The 20,133-nt window shown below is 44.8% G+C and overlaps 1 protein-coding gene across 1 annotated transcript; it reads left to right on the top strand.

Annotated features, from left to right (window-relative positions):
- The first annotated feature begins 364 nt into the window (after window positions 1–364).
- Window positions 365–2,049, top strand: LOC132527674 (uncharacterized). The gene has a single exon (XM_060163609.1). It carries the CDS (start codon window positions 365–367, stop codon window positions 1,967–1,969), a length of 1,605 nt encoding a protein of 534 aa, XP_060019592.1. The 3' UTR covers window positions 1,970–2,049.
- Window positions 2,050–20,133: the final 18,084 nt, after the last annotated feature.

Below are 20,133 nucleotides of genomic sequence, written 5' to 3'. Positions count from 1 at the left end.
CTGGTGGTCTTGTGGAGGGGCCTCGCGACCTTGGGCATTTCATTTGGGGGCTCGTCCGGGATGCCCCCAAGCCCACCAGACATCAGGTCAACGGGTCATCGCTGACAACCGATCGGTAAGTAAGCCGGCTCAGGGTACCTTCTGTTTTGGGGACTAGGACAGTCCTGGCGGACGCGCTATAGGACACCTAGTCGGGTGTGGTTGGAGACGTCCACCACGACCCATCTGGGGCTGACAGCCCATCTGAAGCGCGCACGCGATAACCTCCCCTTCCTCCTTTTACAGACTCCGCTATTGGGACTGCTCTTAATCACTTTTGTTTTCAGAGTAACCTTTTCTAATCAATCTCTTCCAGGACCTAGACATGGGCCAAGCACAGAGTACCCCCCTCTCCCTCCTTCTCGCTAATTTCGGGGATGTAAAGTCCCGAGGACACAACTTCAGTCTGGATATCCGGAGAAGAAAACTAATTACCTTCTGCCGCTCTGAATGGCCAACTTTCGGGGTTGGCTGGCCCACCGAGGGTACCTTTTGTCTTCCTATAATCCTAAAAGTTAAATCTAGAGTTTTCTTGCCAGGAAAAGAAGGCCATCCGGACCAGATCCCCTACATCCTGGTATGGCAGGACCTGGTAGAAAACCCTCCTCCCTGGATGACCCCCTTTTTGTCATCAGGGTCATATAAGATTCTTGCGGCCCGACCAACTAAACCTCCCAAGCCTCAGACCCGAACTGCACCCATACTCTCTGACAGCCAAGACCTCCTCCTAGACCCCCCCCCATATCAATCTCCTCCTGTGGCCCCACAACCAGTCCCCCTTCCTGCTCCTGGCTCTGCTCCTCTCCCCTTGGTAGAACCTCCTGCGGCCCCTCCCGGAGGGCCACCCAGGCCAGAACCGGAGGACCGAGAGGCAGAGGCACTACCGGTCCCCCTGCCCAATGAAAATAATTCCCAGGGGCCGGCTGGGCGCACTCGCGGACGCACTCAGCGCGACCCAGGGTTCCGCCATCCTGATTCCACCATAGCCCTACCCCTGCGAGAAATAGGCCCTCCCGATGAGACAGGGAACCCCCGACTCCAGTATTGGCCATTCTCTACCAGTGACCTATATAATTGGAAAACCCAGAATGCCCGTTTTTCTGATAATCCTAAAGACTTGATAGCTCTTCTAGATAGCGTTATGTTCACTCATCAGCCCACCTGGGATGACTGCCAACAGCTCCTCCGGATCCTATTCACTACCGAAGAACGGGAGCGAATCCAGCTGGAGGCGAGAAAACTGGTTCCTGGAGATAATGGTCAACCCACCGCTAACCCTGACCTCATCAATGCAGCTTTTCCCTTAACTCGCCCCCCGCAGGATGAATGGGACTATAACACCGGAGAAGGTAGGGGACGACTGCTCATTTATCGCCAGACTCTAATGGCGGGTCTCCGGGCTGCCGCGCGCAAGCCCACTAATTTGGCCAAGGTATATTCAATTGTACAAGGTAAAACAGAAAGTCCCTCCTCTTATTTAGAAAGATTAATGGAAGCCTTTAGGCAGTATACCCCTATGGATCCAGAGGCCCCCGAAAATCAGGCCGCCATTGTAATGTCCTTCGTTAACCAGGCAGCCCCTGATATTAAAAAGAAACTCCAGAAGTTAGAAGATCTGGAGGGCAAACAGATACAGGACTTACTCCGTATCGCCCAGCGCGTCTTTAATAACCGGGACGCCCCAGAGGATAAACAACTTAAAGCCACTGAGAAAATGACTAAAGTCTTGGCCGCCATTGTTCAGAAAGATCAAGAGGGCCCCCCAGCCACTCGGCCTCCCAGGCGACCATTGGACAGAGATCAATGTGCCTATTGCAAGGAAAAGGGCCACTGGGCTCGGGAATGCCCCAAGAAAAGGCAGCCGCGCCCCAACCAGGGGCAATGGCAACCGAACGCCACCCCAGTCCTGTTTACACATGATACAAAGTAGGGGGGACGGGGTTCGGACCCCCTCCCCGAACCCAGGGTAACCCTACGAGTGGAGGGGAAACCAGTCCAATTCCTGGTGGATACAGGGGCACAGCATTCGGTCTTGGTTAAGCCCCACGGGAAAATTTCTAACAAATCCTCCTGGGTCCAGGGAGCTACGGGAGTCAAACGTTATCTTTGGACCACTCAGAGAACTGTGGACTTGGGCACGGGAAGGGTAACCCATACCTTTCTGGTCATTCCCGATAGCCCTTGCCCCTTACTGGGGAGAGACTTACTCACTAAAATGGGAGCACAAATTCATTTTCGGCCAGAGGGGCCAATCGTAACAGACCCTCACGACCAACCCATATCTGTGCTCACCCTAAACTTGGAAGATGAGTACCGACTTCACCAGGAACCACCCTCCCAAAATCAAGATATAGAGTCATGGCTTCAGCAGTTCCCCGAAGCATGGGCAGAAACATGCACAGGGGTGGGACTAGCCAAACACCGCCCAGCCCTATACATAGAGATCAAACCGGGGCCAGATCCCATGCCAAGAGTCCAAGACAGGTATCCATCCCTCATATTCGACCGGCTTCATGACCTGGGATACTTCGTCCGCTTCTGACCAGTCGGATACTGCTCCTGCCAGTCGCCGGAATACACCCCTGCTGCCAGTCCGCAAACCTAACAGTAAAGACTACCGCCCAGTGCAGGACCTGAGGGAAGTCAACAGACGGGTCATAGACATCCATCCTACTGTGCCCAATCCATATACTCTTTTGAGCGCCCTTAGTCCAGAAAAACAATGGTATACTGTGCTGGACCTCAAAGATGCCTTTTTTAGTTTACCCTTGGCGCCCAAAAGTCAAGAACTCTTTGCCTTCGAATGGTCAGATCCCGAGAGAGGTATAAACGGACAACTCACCTGGACCAGACTTCCCCAAGGATTCAAAAACTCGCCTACCTTGTTTGATGAGGCCCTACACGAGGATCTCAGTGAGTACCGGAGACAAAACCCCAATGTAACCCTCCTGCAGTATGTTGATGATCTCTTAATAGCTGCTGAGACCGCTGAAGCCTGCCTGCAGGGAACCAGAAACCTCCTACGGACTCTCGGCACCCTGGGATACCGAGCCTCTGCCAAGAAAGCACAGATCTGCAGGCCTGAGGTAACTTACCTGGGATACCTATTGAAAGGGGGGCAACGATGGCTCACAGATGCACGGAAGGAAACCGTCCTCCGCATCCCCAGACCCACCACGCCTCGACAGGTGAGGGAATTTTTGGGGTCGGCTGGGTTCTGCCGTTTATGGATACCCAAATTTGCTGAAATGGCCAAACCGCTATACCTAGCCACCAAAGAGCAGACGCCCTTTGAATGGACAGAAGAGGCTGAGCAGTCATTTCAGCAGATCAAAACTGCCTTGCTATCCGCACCCGCCCTGGGTCTCCCTGATGTCTCCAAACCCTTCCACCTCTTTGTAGATGAAAGCAAAGGCATAGCTAAGGCCGTGTTGACCCAGCCCCTCGGTCCTTGGCCCAGGCCTGTTGCTTACCTATCAAAAAAATTGGACCCAGTGGCTGCCGGCTGGCCTCCTTGCCTCCGGATGATCGCCGCCACGGCCCTAATGGTAAAGGATGCTGACAAACTAACTATGGGGCAGGAGTTACATGTCACCACCCCCCACGCCATCGACGGGGTTCTCAAACAGCCTCCCGACCGATGGATGAGCAATGCTCGATTGGTCCACTACCAGGGTCTACTGTTAAATCCCCTCAGAATCAGCTACACTCCGCCGCGGGCATTAAACCCTGCCTCCCTATTACCTGACCCAGATTTGGACTCCCCACTCCATGACTGTGCAGAGGTACTGGCCCAGATCCATGGGGTTCGGGAAGACCTACGTGACCAGCCCCTACCGGATGCACAAGTCACATGGTTCACTGACGGCAGCAGCTTTGTCCAGCAAGGTCAGAGGTATGCGGGGGCAGCAGTAACATCAGAAACTGAGGTGATATGGGCAGAGACTCTCCCCCCAGGGACCTCAGCCCAAAAAGCTGAATTAATTGCCCTGACCCAAGCTCTCAAGATGAGCAAAGGCCAAAAAGCTACCATATACACAGACAGCCGGTATGCTTTCGCTACCGCACATATACATGGGGCAATATACCGAGAGCGGGGACTACTCACAGCAGAGGGCAAAGACATCAAGAACAAAGAGGAAATCCTGGCCTTGCTAGCGGCCATATGGGAACCCAAAAAGCTAGCCATTGTACACTGCCCGGGGCATCAAAAACCCACGAATCCAGTCACCCGAGGCAACAATTTGGCAGACCAGACAGCTCGAAAGGCGGCACACACTCCAATACCATTACTTCCCCTGCAACTGCCGGATCCAGGCCCCCGGGAACTACCGCCCCAACCCGACTACTCGGAGGATGACATCAGATGGATGAGCAAGCTTCCTCTAACCCAGGTTAGAGACGGATGGTGGCGGGACGCTAAGAACAATATCCTCCTTCCTGAGAGACTAGGAACCCTGGTCCTTGAACGGATCCACCGTAGCACCCACTTGGGCGCCCGACGGCTACAGGATCTCATCAGGCAGACTGGACTTAAAATTAAAAATGTCTCCGAGAAGACTGAACGACTGGTTGCTGACTGTGCAGTCTGCCAACTCCATAATGCCAGCTCCCACCCGCCAACCACTGGCATCCGGGAGAGAGGAAACCAGCCTGGAGCCTACTGGGAAGTGGACTTCACGGAGGTAAAGCCTGGCAAATATGGGTATAAATATTTACTGGTGTTTATAGATACCTTTTCAGGTTGGACTGAGGCATTCCCAACCAAGAATGAGACTGCACGAATAGTAGCTAAGAAGCTACTAGAAGAGATCCTGCCCAGGTATGGCTTTCCAGTTATGATAGGGTCCGACAACGGGCCAGCCTTCGTTTCTAAGGTAAGTCAGGATCTGGCTTCCATACTTGGGGCTAATTGGAAATTACATTGTGCATACCGCCCCCAGAGTTCAGGACAGGTAGAAAGGATGAATAGAACTCTAAAAGAGACCTTGACTAAATTGACCATGGAGACTGGCGCTAACTGGGTAGTCCTACTCCCCTACGCTCTGTTTAGGGTGCGAAATTCCCCCTATAAGCTAGGATTTACTCCCTACGAAATAATGCATGGTAGGCCTCCTCCTATCATCCCTAATCTAAAGACTAACCTTATCCAATTGGACCCAGAAAATAATCTCCTGTCTTCCCTCCAAGCCTTACAGCGGATACACGAGACAATCTGGCCCAAACTAAAAGAGCTATATGCAACAGGACCCCCACCTACTCCACACCAGCTCCGGCCAGGTGACTGGGTCCTTGTCAAACGCCATCGACAAGAGACCCTAGAACCCAGGTGGAAAGGACCTTACCAGATCATCCTGACAACGCCGACAGCCATCAAGGTGGACAGCATAGCTGCCTGGATCCATTACACACACGTCAAGCCGGTGGACCCATTCTCTGACCTCATCAAGTCCACTAAAGCTGACGTCACCTGGACTGTTGACCGGAGTAAGAACAATCCCCTCAAACTGACTTTGCGCCGTACCCTCCTCCATGATGACCAAGGTACTGCTGATAGCCCTAATGATAGTCCTAACCCTCAACCCTCGGGCCACGAGGGGAGGATTCGGCCCTCCCCCCAATAAGAATACTTTAATACAACTACTATATGGTGCACCGTGCGAGTGCAGGGGAGGTACTATGGAGACTCCTGTTGTTCCCCGAGGGTATACTCATATGCAGGACTGCGGGGGCATAACTGCGTATCTTGTTCAGGAATATAGGGTTACCGGGGCCTCTCAAAACTGGCAATGCTACCATAAGCCTAAGCCACTCCCCCCTCGAGCTACTTGCCCCTGTTCTACCTTCCAGGAATCAATGCATAGCATGTGCTATTCCTCTTACCAGCAATGTATAGGGGCCAATAACAAGACTTATTTCACAGCCATACTACAGAATAATAAAAGCCCCACCATTAGTGATGATAATAAATACCTTCAGGCTGGATGCACTGGCACCCCCGGGACCCCGGTATGCTGGAATACCAGGGCCCCCACACATATGTCAGACGGTGGGGGGCCCCAGGACGCAGTGCGCCAGATAGAAACCCGAAGACAAATAGAAGAGGCCTATCGGCATCTGTACCCACAGCTCAGCTACCACCCCCTAATTCTCCCTAAGGTCGATCCCTCTGAATTGGACTCCCAGACCATGTCCATACTAGAAGCTACTTTTGCGCTTTTGAATACCACCAACCCCAACTTAGCACAGGATTGCTGGCTCTGCCTTCCTCAAGGACCGCCCCGCCCTATAGCCATCCCCACCTTCGCCAATTTAAATATCAGCGAACGATGTAACCCAACTTCACTCCCCGAGCCGTTCCCCATACAATTTTCAAAATTTTCAACCACCTTTAATACCTCATGCTTTGTCAAGAACGATTCCCTCTCTAACGCCAGTATTGACTTGGGAATCCTTTCATCCACTGGATGTAGTCAATATATCCCCGTGAACTCCTCCCTCTGTAGTCCTAATACCACTGTCTTTGTCTGTGGAAGTAACCTAGCGTACACCTATTTACCCCCGAATTGGACAGGGGTCTGCACCCTGGCCACTCTCCTCCCCAATGTAGACCTGATCTCGGGAGACACCCCATTGCCCATTCCCAGCTTTGACCTCTGGGCAGGGAGAACCAAACGAGCCATTACAGTCCTGCCCCTCCTGGTAGGATTAGGAATTACAGGAGCTGTGGCCACAGGGAGCACGGGCCTTGGGGTCTCCCTTCACTCCTATAGTCAGCTGTCTAGGCAATTAATAGAAGATGTAGAAACTCTCTCTGGGACCATTCAGGACTTACAGGACCAATTAGATTCGCTGGCCGAGGTGGTCCTACAGAATAGGAGGGGCTTAGACTTGCTGACAGCTGAACAGGGTGGGATATGCCTCGCCCTAAAAGAAAAATGTTGTTTCTATGCAAATAAATCAGGCATTGTAAGAAACAAGATCCACCAGCTCCAGGAAGACCTAGCTCGCCGCCGGCAAGAATTAGCGGATAATCCCCTTTGGTCAGGATTTCATGGGATGCTCCCCTTCCTCCTCCCCATCCTGGGCCCTCTACTATGCCTCCTTCTCCTCCTCACTATAGGCCCCTGTATACTCAGTAAAGTCATGAATTTTGTTCGCGAAAGAATAAATACAGTCCAGCTAATGATATTAAGAACGCAGTATCAGCCCTGCGAGGCCTCAGAAATTGAAGAAACGGAGCCTTGAGGACCCAAGATTGGCTCCTCTGGTTCATGAGAAAGGGGGGAATGAGGGGGCTATGTTCTACTTTGGTGAGAATAGGACTGAGTTGACGCCCTGCATTCAATTTGTGCTTTTCCTGGAATTTCTTTTCTGTTCTTTCCGGAGGGGAAGGGCCGAAAAAGGACCATTCCAGGGCGCGGCGCTGGGCTTGCCACATTTGGGAGCGCTGCCTGAAGTTGGGCGCACAGCCTCCCGACGCCCTGCCGTTGGGCTGGTGGAGGCCGCAGCACTGCTAGGGTTGTATCAGTCCTCCTGTTTGCACTATTTCTTTTTGCGACCATGGCCCCGCCTTAAGTATTTCCAATTAAGAAACAAAACCTCAGGAAACCGAAACTTAACCAGCCGCTCTCGCTTCTGTAATTACGCCTGCTGACCCCCCCACCCCCGCAACCGTCCAACCAATCAGACGGCGACTAGTGTCTCTGTTTAAAAGTCAACCAATCGGCGACTAGTGTCTTTGTTTAAACGTCAACCAATCGGCGACTAGTGTCTCTGTTTAAAAGTCAACCAATCGGCGACTAGTGTCTTTGTTTAAACGTCAACCAATCGGCGACTAGTGTCTCTGTTTAAAAGTCAACCAATCGGCGACTAGTGTCTTTGTTTAAAAGTCAACCAATCGGCGACTATGTTTGTACCGGTCTATAAAAGAGCTGTACTAAACTCCGCCAGGACCTCTTAGCGTCACCGGCAACAAGTGCGCGGAGGTCCAGGTTCGAACCTGCAATAAATGACCCTTGCCGTTTGGCTTTGACTCTCGACTCTGGTGGTCTTGTGGAGGGGCCTCGCGACCTTGGGCATTTCAACTCCAGGGGAGGGAAATCGGGCTCCACCTCTTGAAAGGAGGGGTGCCAAGGAATTTGTGAACATATTTTAAAATCACAACACTTACCCATGATGCATTTCAGCAAACCACTCATACGATATAGTAATAAATATTGCAGTAACTAATATTTTGAGGGCTTATTCATAGAAATGGGTATGATAAAATGATATAAGGGATTTACTCAGTTACTGCACGTTTGCAAAGATACTTTAGCATCCTCTAAAAAAGCACCAAGGAAAATAAACACTCTAGCATTATTTTCTGTAAAATGGCAGGTATTCCTGTCACTCTTGGGTTTTCACTATAATCTCTGCTCTGCTCTGCTCATTCTATGGATTCTGGTATGACCCACAGCTTTGGGTAACAGAACCTGCCTTCCCCAGTCCAGATGCCATAGAACCCACAACACTTAAGCTGGCTTCAGATCCTCCCTCCTGTCTGTCCCTAGCCCCTCTGCCCCAGTTGACTCAATTTTTTGCCAATCATTTCTACTTCTCTGCCCTATCCTTTGGATTGAACCTCCTTAAATATTAGTACATGTCTTGGTTAAATCTAAGTTCATGAAATATTTTTTCGATCCTAAAATTTAAACGATTAGCTGGTTATCCCTACCATAAGCAAACTCAACAGATAATTCCACAAGGACTTACACTTCTTATCCTGACTTTAAAAATTAAGCTAATCAGCAGTCTGCACATCCGCAATACATCAGAGGAAACTATTTGGAGTTAATCTTCTTAAATTTGGTTATTTCAATAAATGAGTATAACAAAGGAATTAAAAGGCATTTATGTAATTTACAGACATCATGAAATACATATTAGATCTTCTGAAAAGGTATTTAAGATATTAAAGACTCCAGTCCTTAGTTTGATAACATATCTCCATTTTAACTGTTACTATACTTACGTTCTGACTTAAGCTTTAAGTTAAAATCATTTACAAGTCTGAAGTGAGAGGCTGTATTAGCTCAACTGTTTTGAAAAGGGCAGAGCCAAGTGAACTAATGGTACAATGATGCAGAATGGAATTTAAATACTGATGAAGGGATAATAGGGCTGTAGGGGAACAAAATCTGCCACCCCAAAATGTGTCTCTTTGGTATGAGAATTGATTTAGACTGATTATTTTTAAGAAACAGAAGACTGGGGAAGTTTTTCTTGCTACCTCCCCCCTTAACTGTCTAAGAGAATTTGGATAAAGGGCCTGTTCCCAGATTAGAGCTATCACCAGAGATATCTGCAAATGTGGACTGTGATGGGGGAAACTCAGCAGAGCCTAGAGATCAGAGTCCTCTGTGTGCCCCATTGTCTCTGCACAACCCAGCAAACATTTGTTTACCAAACATTTGCTTTTTCATCTCCATATGAATTGCCTTCCTCCCCTTTGCAGTCCTGAACAACTACCCCCAACATCCTCTTTTGTCTTTAGCTGAAGATAATACTTAAGGTGAGGATTTCAGCCATTTTAGCGAGTTACTCAGTTTTCCTGGGCCTCTCCAGTGCATACATGCTATTAAATTTTTGTTTTATTTTCTCCTGTTAATCTGTCTCATGTCAATTTCATTCTTGGACCAGCCAGAGGAACACAGAAGGGTAGAGAAAAATTTCTTCCTTTCTGACAGGGTTAAAGTACCAAAAGCAAGCAAGAATTTGAACATAAAGTGTTTCCATACTCTTCCCTTTTTAGAGGTTCTGTTCTCCCTGCCTCTCCACCACCCACCCCAACAGTCTCTTACCCAGGCAACCATCCTGCACACCAGTTGTTCTCAAACCTTGGGGCAACTGAGCCCACGTGCCACAACTACTGAAGCCCGCGTGCCTAGAGCCCGTGCTCCACAACAAGAGAAGCCACTGCAATGAGAAGCCTGCGCACCTCAAGGAAGAGTAGCCCTCGCTCGCAGCAACTAGGGAAAGCCCTCACGCAGCAGCGAAGACCCAACACAGCCATAAATAAATAAATAAATTTATTTATTTATTTGTTTATTTTAAAAAATAACTTTGTTCCTTAAAAAAAACAAAACTTTTGGCATCAAAACTACTTGGAGTGTTTTTTATAACACATATCACTGAACTCCAGCCCCAGAGCTTCTGATTCCCTGGGCCTGGGGTGAGACTGAGAATATTAATTCTCCAATGTTCAGAGGTGACATTGATGCTGCTAATCCAAGAAGCATACTTGGAGAACCATTGATGTAAATGGATCTCAGGGAGCTTTGCCATAATGTAGAAGCCAAGTAAGGTTTTATCTGACAACTTAATATTCCGCCCCCACCCCCGCCCGCCCGAACACAAGGAATATATTTGCATCCTTAGAAAGGAAGCCTGCTGGTAAAAGTTTCAAGACCCCCCCCCAATAAAAGTCATCTAATAGTTACATTTTAGGCTCCTTGACAAGTAATGAGAAAAATATTTTTGCTCAGTAGTCCTATTCAAAGGCTTAATAAATGTTTGTTGAATTACACATTTTAAATCAAACACATGAAGTGGATTCCAATCTCAGGCCATAATCAGAGATGCCAGAAATAAAATATTCTTTATCTTTCTGTAACTCAACTAAAATTCCATTTCAATACCCCATTCTACCAAACTGGTGGACACTTAATCACAGTCAATTCAGGATCCTACGTCTTCTTCCTCTGGATTCTGCCTGTGTTTACTTTGCTAGGACTGCCATTACAAAACACCACAGACTGGGTGGTGCAACCAGCAGAAATTTATTTTCTCACAGTTCTAGAGGCTGGAAGTCCAAAATCAAGGTGTCAGTAGGGTTGGTTTCTTCTGAGGTCTCTCTCCTTGGCTTACAGGTGTCTACCTACTCTCTCTGTCCTCACCTGGTCTTTCCTCTGTGCATGCGCATACCTGGTGTCTCTTTGTGTGTCCAAATCTCCTCTTCTTATAAGGACACCACCGATCAGATTGGATTAGGACCCATGCTAACAGTTTTATTTTAACTTAGTCATCTATTTAAAGAGCCTAACTCCAAGTACAGTCACATTATGACATAGTAGGGATTAGGACCTCAACATATGGATTTTGGCAGAGAGGTAAGGGGATGCAAGTCAGCCCATAACACCATCTAGGATCCAGGGAGTTTGTATGTAGGTAAGGCTGGAGAGGTTTAGCTCAAGCCCCAATTCTCAAGGCTGCCCTCTGTGCATGCTGGCCTCTCGTGAGATGTCCTCATTCCCTTCGGGTCCTCAGTAGTTAGCCCATGCAGGACTCACCTGGGTTGTCCCCCATCAATGGGGACAAGGCTTCTTCTGTGACACACTGGACCATTGGAAGCGCCATGAGGTGGGCTGAGGCCTTGCATCACTTCTGTGCACCCCCCATGTGCCCTGACCAGCGCTGTGCTGGGCACAGGGGAATGTGGTAAGTTTGTCTCAGGCCTCTCACACATGTAGTCCTGAGATAGCCTCCTATCTGGACTTCACCCTGGACATGAGAGACAGGATCACTCTCCTCCCCACATCATGCAGTTCATCAGAGTAACTGTCACTCCACCCCCACCTCAGGGATTGCAGGGGAGAGGGTACAAACAGTCAGGATGCAGTGTCCCTGTATCAGGCAACCACATCTGAATTCTCATGACTTCCCTTCTCACAACCCTAAGCCCCAGCCCCACCGGCAGGAAAAACCTTTTATCTGTTCTTGGGGGCCGGAAGATTTGCTTTAGCTCAACAGATATTCTTCCAAGCAGATTGTCTGCACCTCAGTCCTTTTCATTCTCCTGAGTTGCATGAATCCTTTGAAACTCTAAACCTAGGATTGTCTTCTCCTCCCAACCTCGTATTTTTCTGCCAAGAATTCCTTCTCTTGAGGCAATAAATGCAAAATGGCTAATTGAGTGGGGGGGGGGGAATAGGGATGGGGTAAAAGGATGTAAGGCTGGGGAAATAAATCAGTATTTCAGAATGTTCCCTGCCATGTTTAGCTGCTACTTGAACTAGTGAAATTGCAGCAAGTGGAAAATGTGGATGCAAAGGACCCTTCATCAACAGATTAGATTCTTCCACTGTCTGCCCCACGGAGAAGTTGGAGCCAAGCAAGACCACATTCACTTCCCCTTTTCCCCATGGGCAGCCCAAGTGCCCTGCACGGGCCAGTGTTGGGTGTCCATTCTGTGGCCTCAGGAAACCAGATACCAACATGCCAGGAACACCAAACCCCTCAAGGTAGTATTCTGAATGCTTCTAATTGGCTTTTTCTCACCTTGGAGTTGTTTAAATGTCAGAGACTCAACAGCTCTGGAATTTCCATCTCTTCATCAGCTAGCTCTGTAGTTGAAAATACAGTATTGTCAAATATTCTGGACTAAATAAGAAGCAGAGTTATTACAGGTTCTTAAATGTCCTATTATGTGGAACTGACAAAGTTTCAGCATAGGGCAGCCACAGTTTTTCTCCTAATTAATCAGAAGTGAAAGTTTGCGTTTCCTGTGCTTTGTAACAACATCCTTTTTTTCTTTTGAAGAGCAAAATACATAAAAATCTGATGTGGATATTAAGATGCCATTTCCCTAAAAGCAGAAGTATAGTCTATTTAAGTAAAATAAGAAATTGTGAGTGTCATGAGATACCCATGTATAGAAGCCACAGATAAGTGGATGTGCAAAACCGAACAAAAATGAGAATTTTGGATTAGAGTGACAAGTAAACTGAAATCATTGCTTTCATTTTTTTTTTAAAGGCTTGTCTTACTATTAATTTTCTACATTGTACTTAAATTTTTTATTATTTCAGTAAAAATAGAAAGTATTCTGAATTTTTAAGTTCCTATATGCTAAATTACTTTGCAAATGTACTTTATAAACCTAAATGATTACTTTTATTATTTTCAATAAAAGACCTACAAAGGAAGTATAGGAAACCCATTATACTCTTGTTACATCCTGAATAACCTCAAGGTTAAAAATCTTGGTTATATCACAATATCATCTTTTCCAGTTCTGGGGAGAAATTTTAAAAACCCTACCAACAGGAACTTCTAATGTCCTTTTACAAAGGCAGGCTCAAATTGTCATGATTACAGTTTTTAAAATGAAGTTAAATTTTTCCATCCCAAATTAATTCTGTCCTCATAAAGTAAAAATTTCCTCTTCGTGTGTAATAAAAGTTTATTAAAGCAAGGTTCAAAAGTGAAGTCTCTGGCTTTTTTATATCTCAGAAGTTCCAGGAGCTAATTTCACTTCACATTAAATCACTTACAGGGCTTCCCTGGTGGCGCAGTGGTAGAGAGTCCGCCTGCCGATGCAGGGGACGCGGGTTCGTGCTCCAGTCCGGGAAGATCCCACATGCTGCGGAGCGGCCGGGCCCGTGAGCCATGGCCGCTGAGCCTGCGCGTCCGGAGTCTGTGCTCCGCAACGGGAGAGGCCACAACAGTGAGAGGCCCGCGTACCGAAAAAAAAAAAAAAGATCACTTACAGATTTGGCAACAACTGTCAAGGTGTTACTATACTAAGTGAATTTTCATTATAACATCCCATGTCTTTCTCAAATAAAGTTTCAAGTCTCATAAAAGTATTGATTTGCCTAAGCCAGTTAGTTCAAGTGGCTTTAGCATGGTTTAGCAATTTCTGATGGAATCTTCTCTTCCAAGAGGAAAATCAAAGGAGAAAATGGTTCTACAATAAAATACTGTATAGCTAATATATAATCCCTTTGAAAAAAAACAAAAACTTTACCTGGTTGGCTACCTTGACCCCACCATCATGCCATTAAGCAATGAACATGCTCTTTATACACACATCCGCATTCTCTCTCTGTTGTTTTTCTCCCAGGATCTTGATCACCCTGATTCCATCTACAACAGCCTCTCCTATTCTACACATCCAACGACTCATCCTATCTTTTTGTACCTCTCTTGGAGTATTTATCCATTTTTACTATTTTTACCATTGCGGTTATTAGCGCTTTCTCCTTCACTAAGTGATAAGCTCCTTATGGGTTAGGGTCAGGTCCTATATATCTGCCAGCACAGTGGTCTCTTAGGAGAGGAGGATAGATATATGTGTTGACAGACAAATGAGTGAGGGAGGGAGTGAATGAATGAATGAGATTCTAGTACATATTCTATCAAATAAAGCACATATAGTATCCATATACAATTGTAATTAAGATGCAAAGAGAAAAGTGAGTAATAAAAATTATACTACAGTAAATAATACATAAAACATCTTTTAAAATACTTAGGAGACTTCTGTTGCTCAAACTTGGATAATGTACATCCTTCTCATTAATATGCTACTTCCTCATTGGTTTGTGATGAAATATGAGTGCAATTTCCTGTCCCCTCAATAATATTGGTTTCTCTTCTGGGTGCAAGCAGATTTATCTGGCTCCTCGGTCAACAAAATCATCATCCCAAGAAACATGGGTAAGTGTAAGATTAAAAAATAAGACTTTAAGTAGATAACGTACTTTTGAATGATTGTCAGTAATATTTGCAACATTTTTTTCTAGTTTGGGCTGTATAAATGTGGTCATGCAAAGTATTATAAGACGGGGAGAAATGAGGATGACACATGGCTTCTCTACTTTGAGCAGTAGTAAAGGATGTCAAAATTTACATTTAGAAATAGGTAACACTATCAAAATATAAAAGAGGAATGCTTATGCTCCATTTCCTCTACAGGAAACAGTATATTGGCAAAATGAAAATTAAGTGGTTAGGGAAGAAATGTACCAACTCCTGGCTGTAGAGCTATCTGGCACCACTTCCTCAGCAGTATACAGGTCTAGTGATATGTTTTTATACCATCAGAAACTATGTGAAATTTGAAAATAATATTTCCAGTATTAATTAATATTTCTAGTATGTATTAATTAATTAATAATTCTTAAGAGATGACTATCACATTGACACACAGTAGAGTGTTAATAAGTAGCTATTCAACTGATAAATGAAGGCAAATGTTTCCTATAACATTTTATCTTCTGATCATTGTCATCAATGGTTGGTACTGTTTTAATTCTGATTTTTACCAACCATCAATGGTTGGTACTGTTTTAGGAGCTGTGGATTATCTTCTTTGGGCATCAGGTAAAAATTAAAATCAGAATTAAAAACTTATCCAAATTTCTCAGCACTGGATCTAAAAACAGTTTTCTCAAAATATGATTAAAGCAATCAAAATAATATCTGAAAAGATGTATGAATAATAAGAATTATGTATTCTGTTAAAATCTCAGATTCACACAAATTAATTTAACAGCTCTCCTCTGCAGCGTTTGGTATCATATGTGAAATGTTATTATATAAATTATATACTGAGTGCCTCTGGTTTCTCTGCTATGCTCTGGATAGGTGGCCAAAGATGATCTGCTTTCAGGAAATGTAGGGAACAACACAGGCTGCCAGTGTTGTCATTAGAACAATATCAGTTAACATGTCATGAAGGCTTACCATGTGCTCAGTACTGAGTTTCATGTGTTATCTCATTTAATCCTCACAAGAATTCTGTGAAATGGTTGCTATCTTACGCCTGTGAAAATTGAAACTTAGAGAGGTGAAGGAACACACATGGTCACAAATTCCCCAAGAGCTGCTGAGAACCTTTGAGTCTCCAGAGCCCTCACACGTGTAACCACAAGCCCCCAGAAACACTGCCTCTGTTGCCCAACCCAGAAGACACCCAGTATCTGCTTCATTAAACCATTCAGTCTTATGGTTGTTTTAGTTAAGGCAGGAAATATTTCTACAGAGAAAGGAATTTATTCCACTGAGAATTTTGTAAGTCCTCTCAAAACTATTTTTCCATTTGACCCTTCCTATCTTTTTTTTTTTTAAGATGAGCATTTGTTGAGTAACATGGACAAAGCAGGAAGGGGCACCTTCCTGCTCATCACCCAGTTCTCCCAAGTCCTTCTTCTAAGGAAGAATATTTTCATGGTTTAAGTGTTCTTCCCCAGACGCATGAGCCTAGTGATAGACATGATGTTGCGTAACCGTCAGAGTTCCATCCTCTGTATCTTATTAAATTTTGTGCATCTCAGACATTTTTCGAGTGTCATTTTCCTTCTTCACTTATGTTCTTTAGAAGTCTCTTTAATGAGGATTTTGGGGGCCAATGTTCTCAGTGGTAGTTTATCTTAAAATATCCTCATTTGTGCTCTCATTTTGAAATTTAGTTCTGTTGGGTATTCAGTTATAGGATGACATATATTTTCATAACAATTTGGAAATATCAATCCACTGTCTTCTGGTTTATGTTATCATTGTTGTTGAAAATGTCATTGTCGGTCAAAATTTCATCCTTTGTAGGTAGTCCATTTTTTCTCTCTGGCTCTTTTTTTTCTTAGTCTTTGGTGATCTGCAGCTTGATTGCAATGTCGGCTAAGTATAGATTTCCAGCTCTGTTTGTTTCTAAACTTATTTGGGGTTTGCTGAGCTTCATAAATCTGAGGATGCCATGTCCTTCATCACTTTCAGACATCTCTCAGTCAGCATATTTTCTAACATTGCCTCTCCCCTACTTTCTGTCTTCTGTCCTTGTGAACTTTAATTATACATACGCTGACCTTTTCACTTTATCCTCCATGTCTCTGTGGTATTTTCCTGTCTCTTTAGCACTCTGATAATTTTGTGTTATTTCTTTAGCTCTGTCTTACAATATACTAATTTTCTCTTCAGCTGGAGCTAGGCAGTCGGTTCGTCCCTGTGTTAATTTTTAATTTTATATTACTGTATTTTTTAATTTCTGAAAGGTCTATTTCAATCTTTTAAAAAATATGCCCAGTCATCTTTTAGTCTCTTGAGCCTTACTCATGTGTTCAGATTCCTTCTCTTATTTCTTTACATGTATTAAACATACTTGTTTTGTGTTATATATCTATTAATTTTATCTCTAAAGCTTTTGTGGTTCTAGTACTCTTCTTTCTTGCTTTTGCTGAATCTCACACATAGAAGCTAATTTCTGTATGTGTGTAAGTGTGTGTGTTTTCTTCTAGTGTGGTAGCAGGATATTTGTTCTTTTTATCCATCTATTTTTAAAATCGAGTGTGTTTGGGGTTGGGGGGTTTTAATCAGTCTATACTTGTTAGAACAAGATCTGTGAGAACTCTTTAAAGCCTGGGTTGAGGGAGCTTCCCTCAAGGCATGGCTTGTATTTACTTCTTCCACATGCCTAGAATACTTATTCTTTCATATGGTAAACTTTTATTATGGGTGAATTTATTTTCAGATAATTTAAGTTGTTTATTGTTTGTTTTGTTGTGTTTCTATAAATTACTTTTTATATGTGAGGAAAGAAGTGAAATCATACCATTTCTTAGGGAGACATATATGCTGTATCTGCAGGTTATTCAGATGTTAGTTGTCAAGATTCTTTACATCTCATCTCACATAGCCTTTTGATTTCACTTTTTAACCTTAATTGCAATATAATCTGCATGCAGCAAAAAGGAACATATCCTAGGTGTACAGCATGATTCATTTTTACAAACTGAACTTGTTCATGGAATCAACACTCATATCAAGAAACAAAACATTACCCAATTCTCAGAAGTCCTGCTGGTGCCCTCTTCCTGTCATTACTCACCCACCACCACCACCACCACCACCACCACCACCCCCGCCAAAGATAACAGCCATCTGACTCCTCTTTCTCTGTTTTCTTTTTTGTTTGTTTTTTTTTTGTTTTTTTGCGGTACGCAGGCCTCTCACTGTTGTGGCCTCTCCCGTTGCGGAGCACAGGCTCCGGACGCGCAGGCTCAGCGGCCATGGCTCACGGGCCCAGCCGCCCCGCGGTATGTGGGATCCCCCCGGACCAGGGCACGAACCCGTGTCCCCTGCATCGGCAGGCGGACTCTCAACCACTGCACCACCAGGGAAGCCCTCTTTCTCTGTTTTTTATAACTAAATATTTAATATGACATTCTACATAGTTGTTTGCAACAATGTAGGTGGGCTTTGTTGAGAAGAACGGGAATGCATGATGGTTTTCCCACTTCCAGTTGGTCTTATTTACATTTTTTTATTACCACATTGTGAGTGGTGAAAGATAATTAATTTCGGCTTTAAACCAATTCACAGATGATTCCTGATCTAAACAATAGACCCTTCAAAATTCAGCCTCCTGACTCAAAAAACTGGGAGATCTTCCCCCCACTCCCACCCCGCTCCCGCCCTCCCCGTGGTAGCAGGATATTTGCTCCTTTTTAGCCATCTGTTTCTAAAATCAAGTACAGGAAAAATAAAAGCCTAAATAAAATGTTGCCTTATCCATTATATAAATTACTGAAAAGGAACGTGTTTAACCTTCCAAAGAAAATGTGTTGACAGATATACGGAAACATAAGGACACATTGTCAGAGTGTGAGACATGATGTAAGGTGATGATTCTCACAAGTTTATTTGAAGTCCACACAGTTTAATAGAGAACATAAAAGTGACATCTTTTAGAAAATGTAGGGTTGATTATTTTATATCTAGTTTGCAGAAATTTTCATTCACGTTGTTTTCTTTAATTAGAAGAGCCATTAGAGTTGAAAGACCTGTACGAATCCATCAGTGCTACTATTTAGGAGGAAAGTAGAAAATATTCTCTTCCTTTTCAACAAAGCTAGTCTGTGTCGTAGCAAAAATACCTCAGACATCTAAGGCATTTTTATGTAAAAGGCAGAAGACAAAATAGTTGAGTCAAGAGGCTTTAGAGTTAAACCTAGGATTGCAGCCAAGTTCTACCAAGATCAGACAGGCAATATGGGGCTAATTGCCTAATATGTGGCTCAATTCTTCTTTGTAATATAGGATTGTAATAAACAGCACAGAGTTACAATAAAACATAAATTATAATAAATATGCACGCCATTTTATATGGAGTCCAGCACACAGAAAGCCCTCAGTAAATGGATTGCTACCCTGATTTCTGACAGCATAGATTAACACTACCTGGTTCTTCATCAGATAATATGTACCCTTTCTGCCTGCCTTTTTCTATCCCTCTGCATTGTTTCTGAGCCTCAACCATGTTATTGCATGTAACAATAATTTGTTCATTTTCATTAATGTATAGATTTCATTGTGTTAATATAGCACAATCTATTTACCTCTCTTAACGCTAATAGGCATTCCAGTTGGGGGATATTACAAATAGTGCTACTGTGAACATTCTAATTCTACCACACGTCTTTTGGGAACCACATGGATGTATTTCTATTGAGCATATACCTAGAAGTAGAGTTGCTGAACCATATGATTTGCATAAGAGCCAAACAGTTTTCTAGCCAACAGTATATGAGAGTTCCAGGTGTTCTACATCCTCACTAAGACTTGGTATTTGCTATCTTTTTTCATTCCGTTTATTCTGGTGGGTGTGTAGTTGTATCCCTCTGTGGTTTTAGTTTGTAGATTTCTGACGACTAGTGAAGTTGAGCACATAGATCCAATATTAATTCACTATTGGCCTGAAGTTTATGGAACCAGATTAATAGTATAGACTCAGAACCCATTCCCAAGTGAGGACCAGCCAGAGGCCATGAGTACTCAGGGATTGTTTTTTTTATGATAGCTCCTCACAGAAACAAAGGTAAGACAGGGAATTTGCCAACGTTCCCTGCTGTCTGTCTGCAAATATCTGTAAAGTTTGTTATTTTGTTTATTTTGATGGCTGAGGCTCCTGGATCCCAGCATGAGTGGGATGTCGAGGAACCCATGCTACCTGTGTGGGCCCATGCCCTGCCACTGGCCCATGCCCTGCCACTGGTCCATGCTCTGTCACTGGCCCATGCCTCTGCCACTGGCCCATGCCCTGTCACTGGCCCATGCTCTGTCACTGGTCCATGCTCTGCCACTGGCCCATGCCCTGCCACTGGTCCATGCCCTGCCACTGGTCCATGCCCTGCCACTGGCCCATGCCCTGCCACTGGCCCATGCTCTGTCACTGGTCCATGCTCTGTCACTTGTTCTCTGCAGTCAAAGCTCTAGTTAGTTCCTCCAGATCCACGTATGCCTTAGGGTACCCAGAGCTATACTGCTCACTTACCT

This window comes from Lagenorhynchus albirostris, chromosome 1 (genome assembly GCF_949774975.1).
Source record: "Lagenorhynchus albirostris chromosome 1, mLagAlb1.1, whole genome shotgun sequence".
Classification (NCBI taxonomy): domain Eukaryota; kingdom Metazoa; phylum Chordata; class Mammalia; order Artiodactyla; family Delphinidae; genus Lagenorhynchus; species Lagenorhynchus albirostris.
Note: the sequence above shows the minus strand (reverse complement) of the source record. Positions and strands in the feature narration are given on the sequence as shown.

What these genes read in the sequence shown, in the direction of transcription:
- LOC132527674 (XM_060163609.1), top strand. Translation starts at nt 365, where the DNA reads ATGGGCCAAGCACAGAGTACCCCCCTCTCCCTCCTTCTCGCTAATTTC.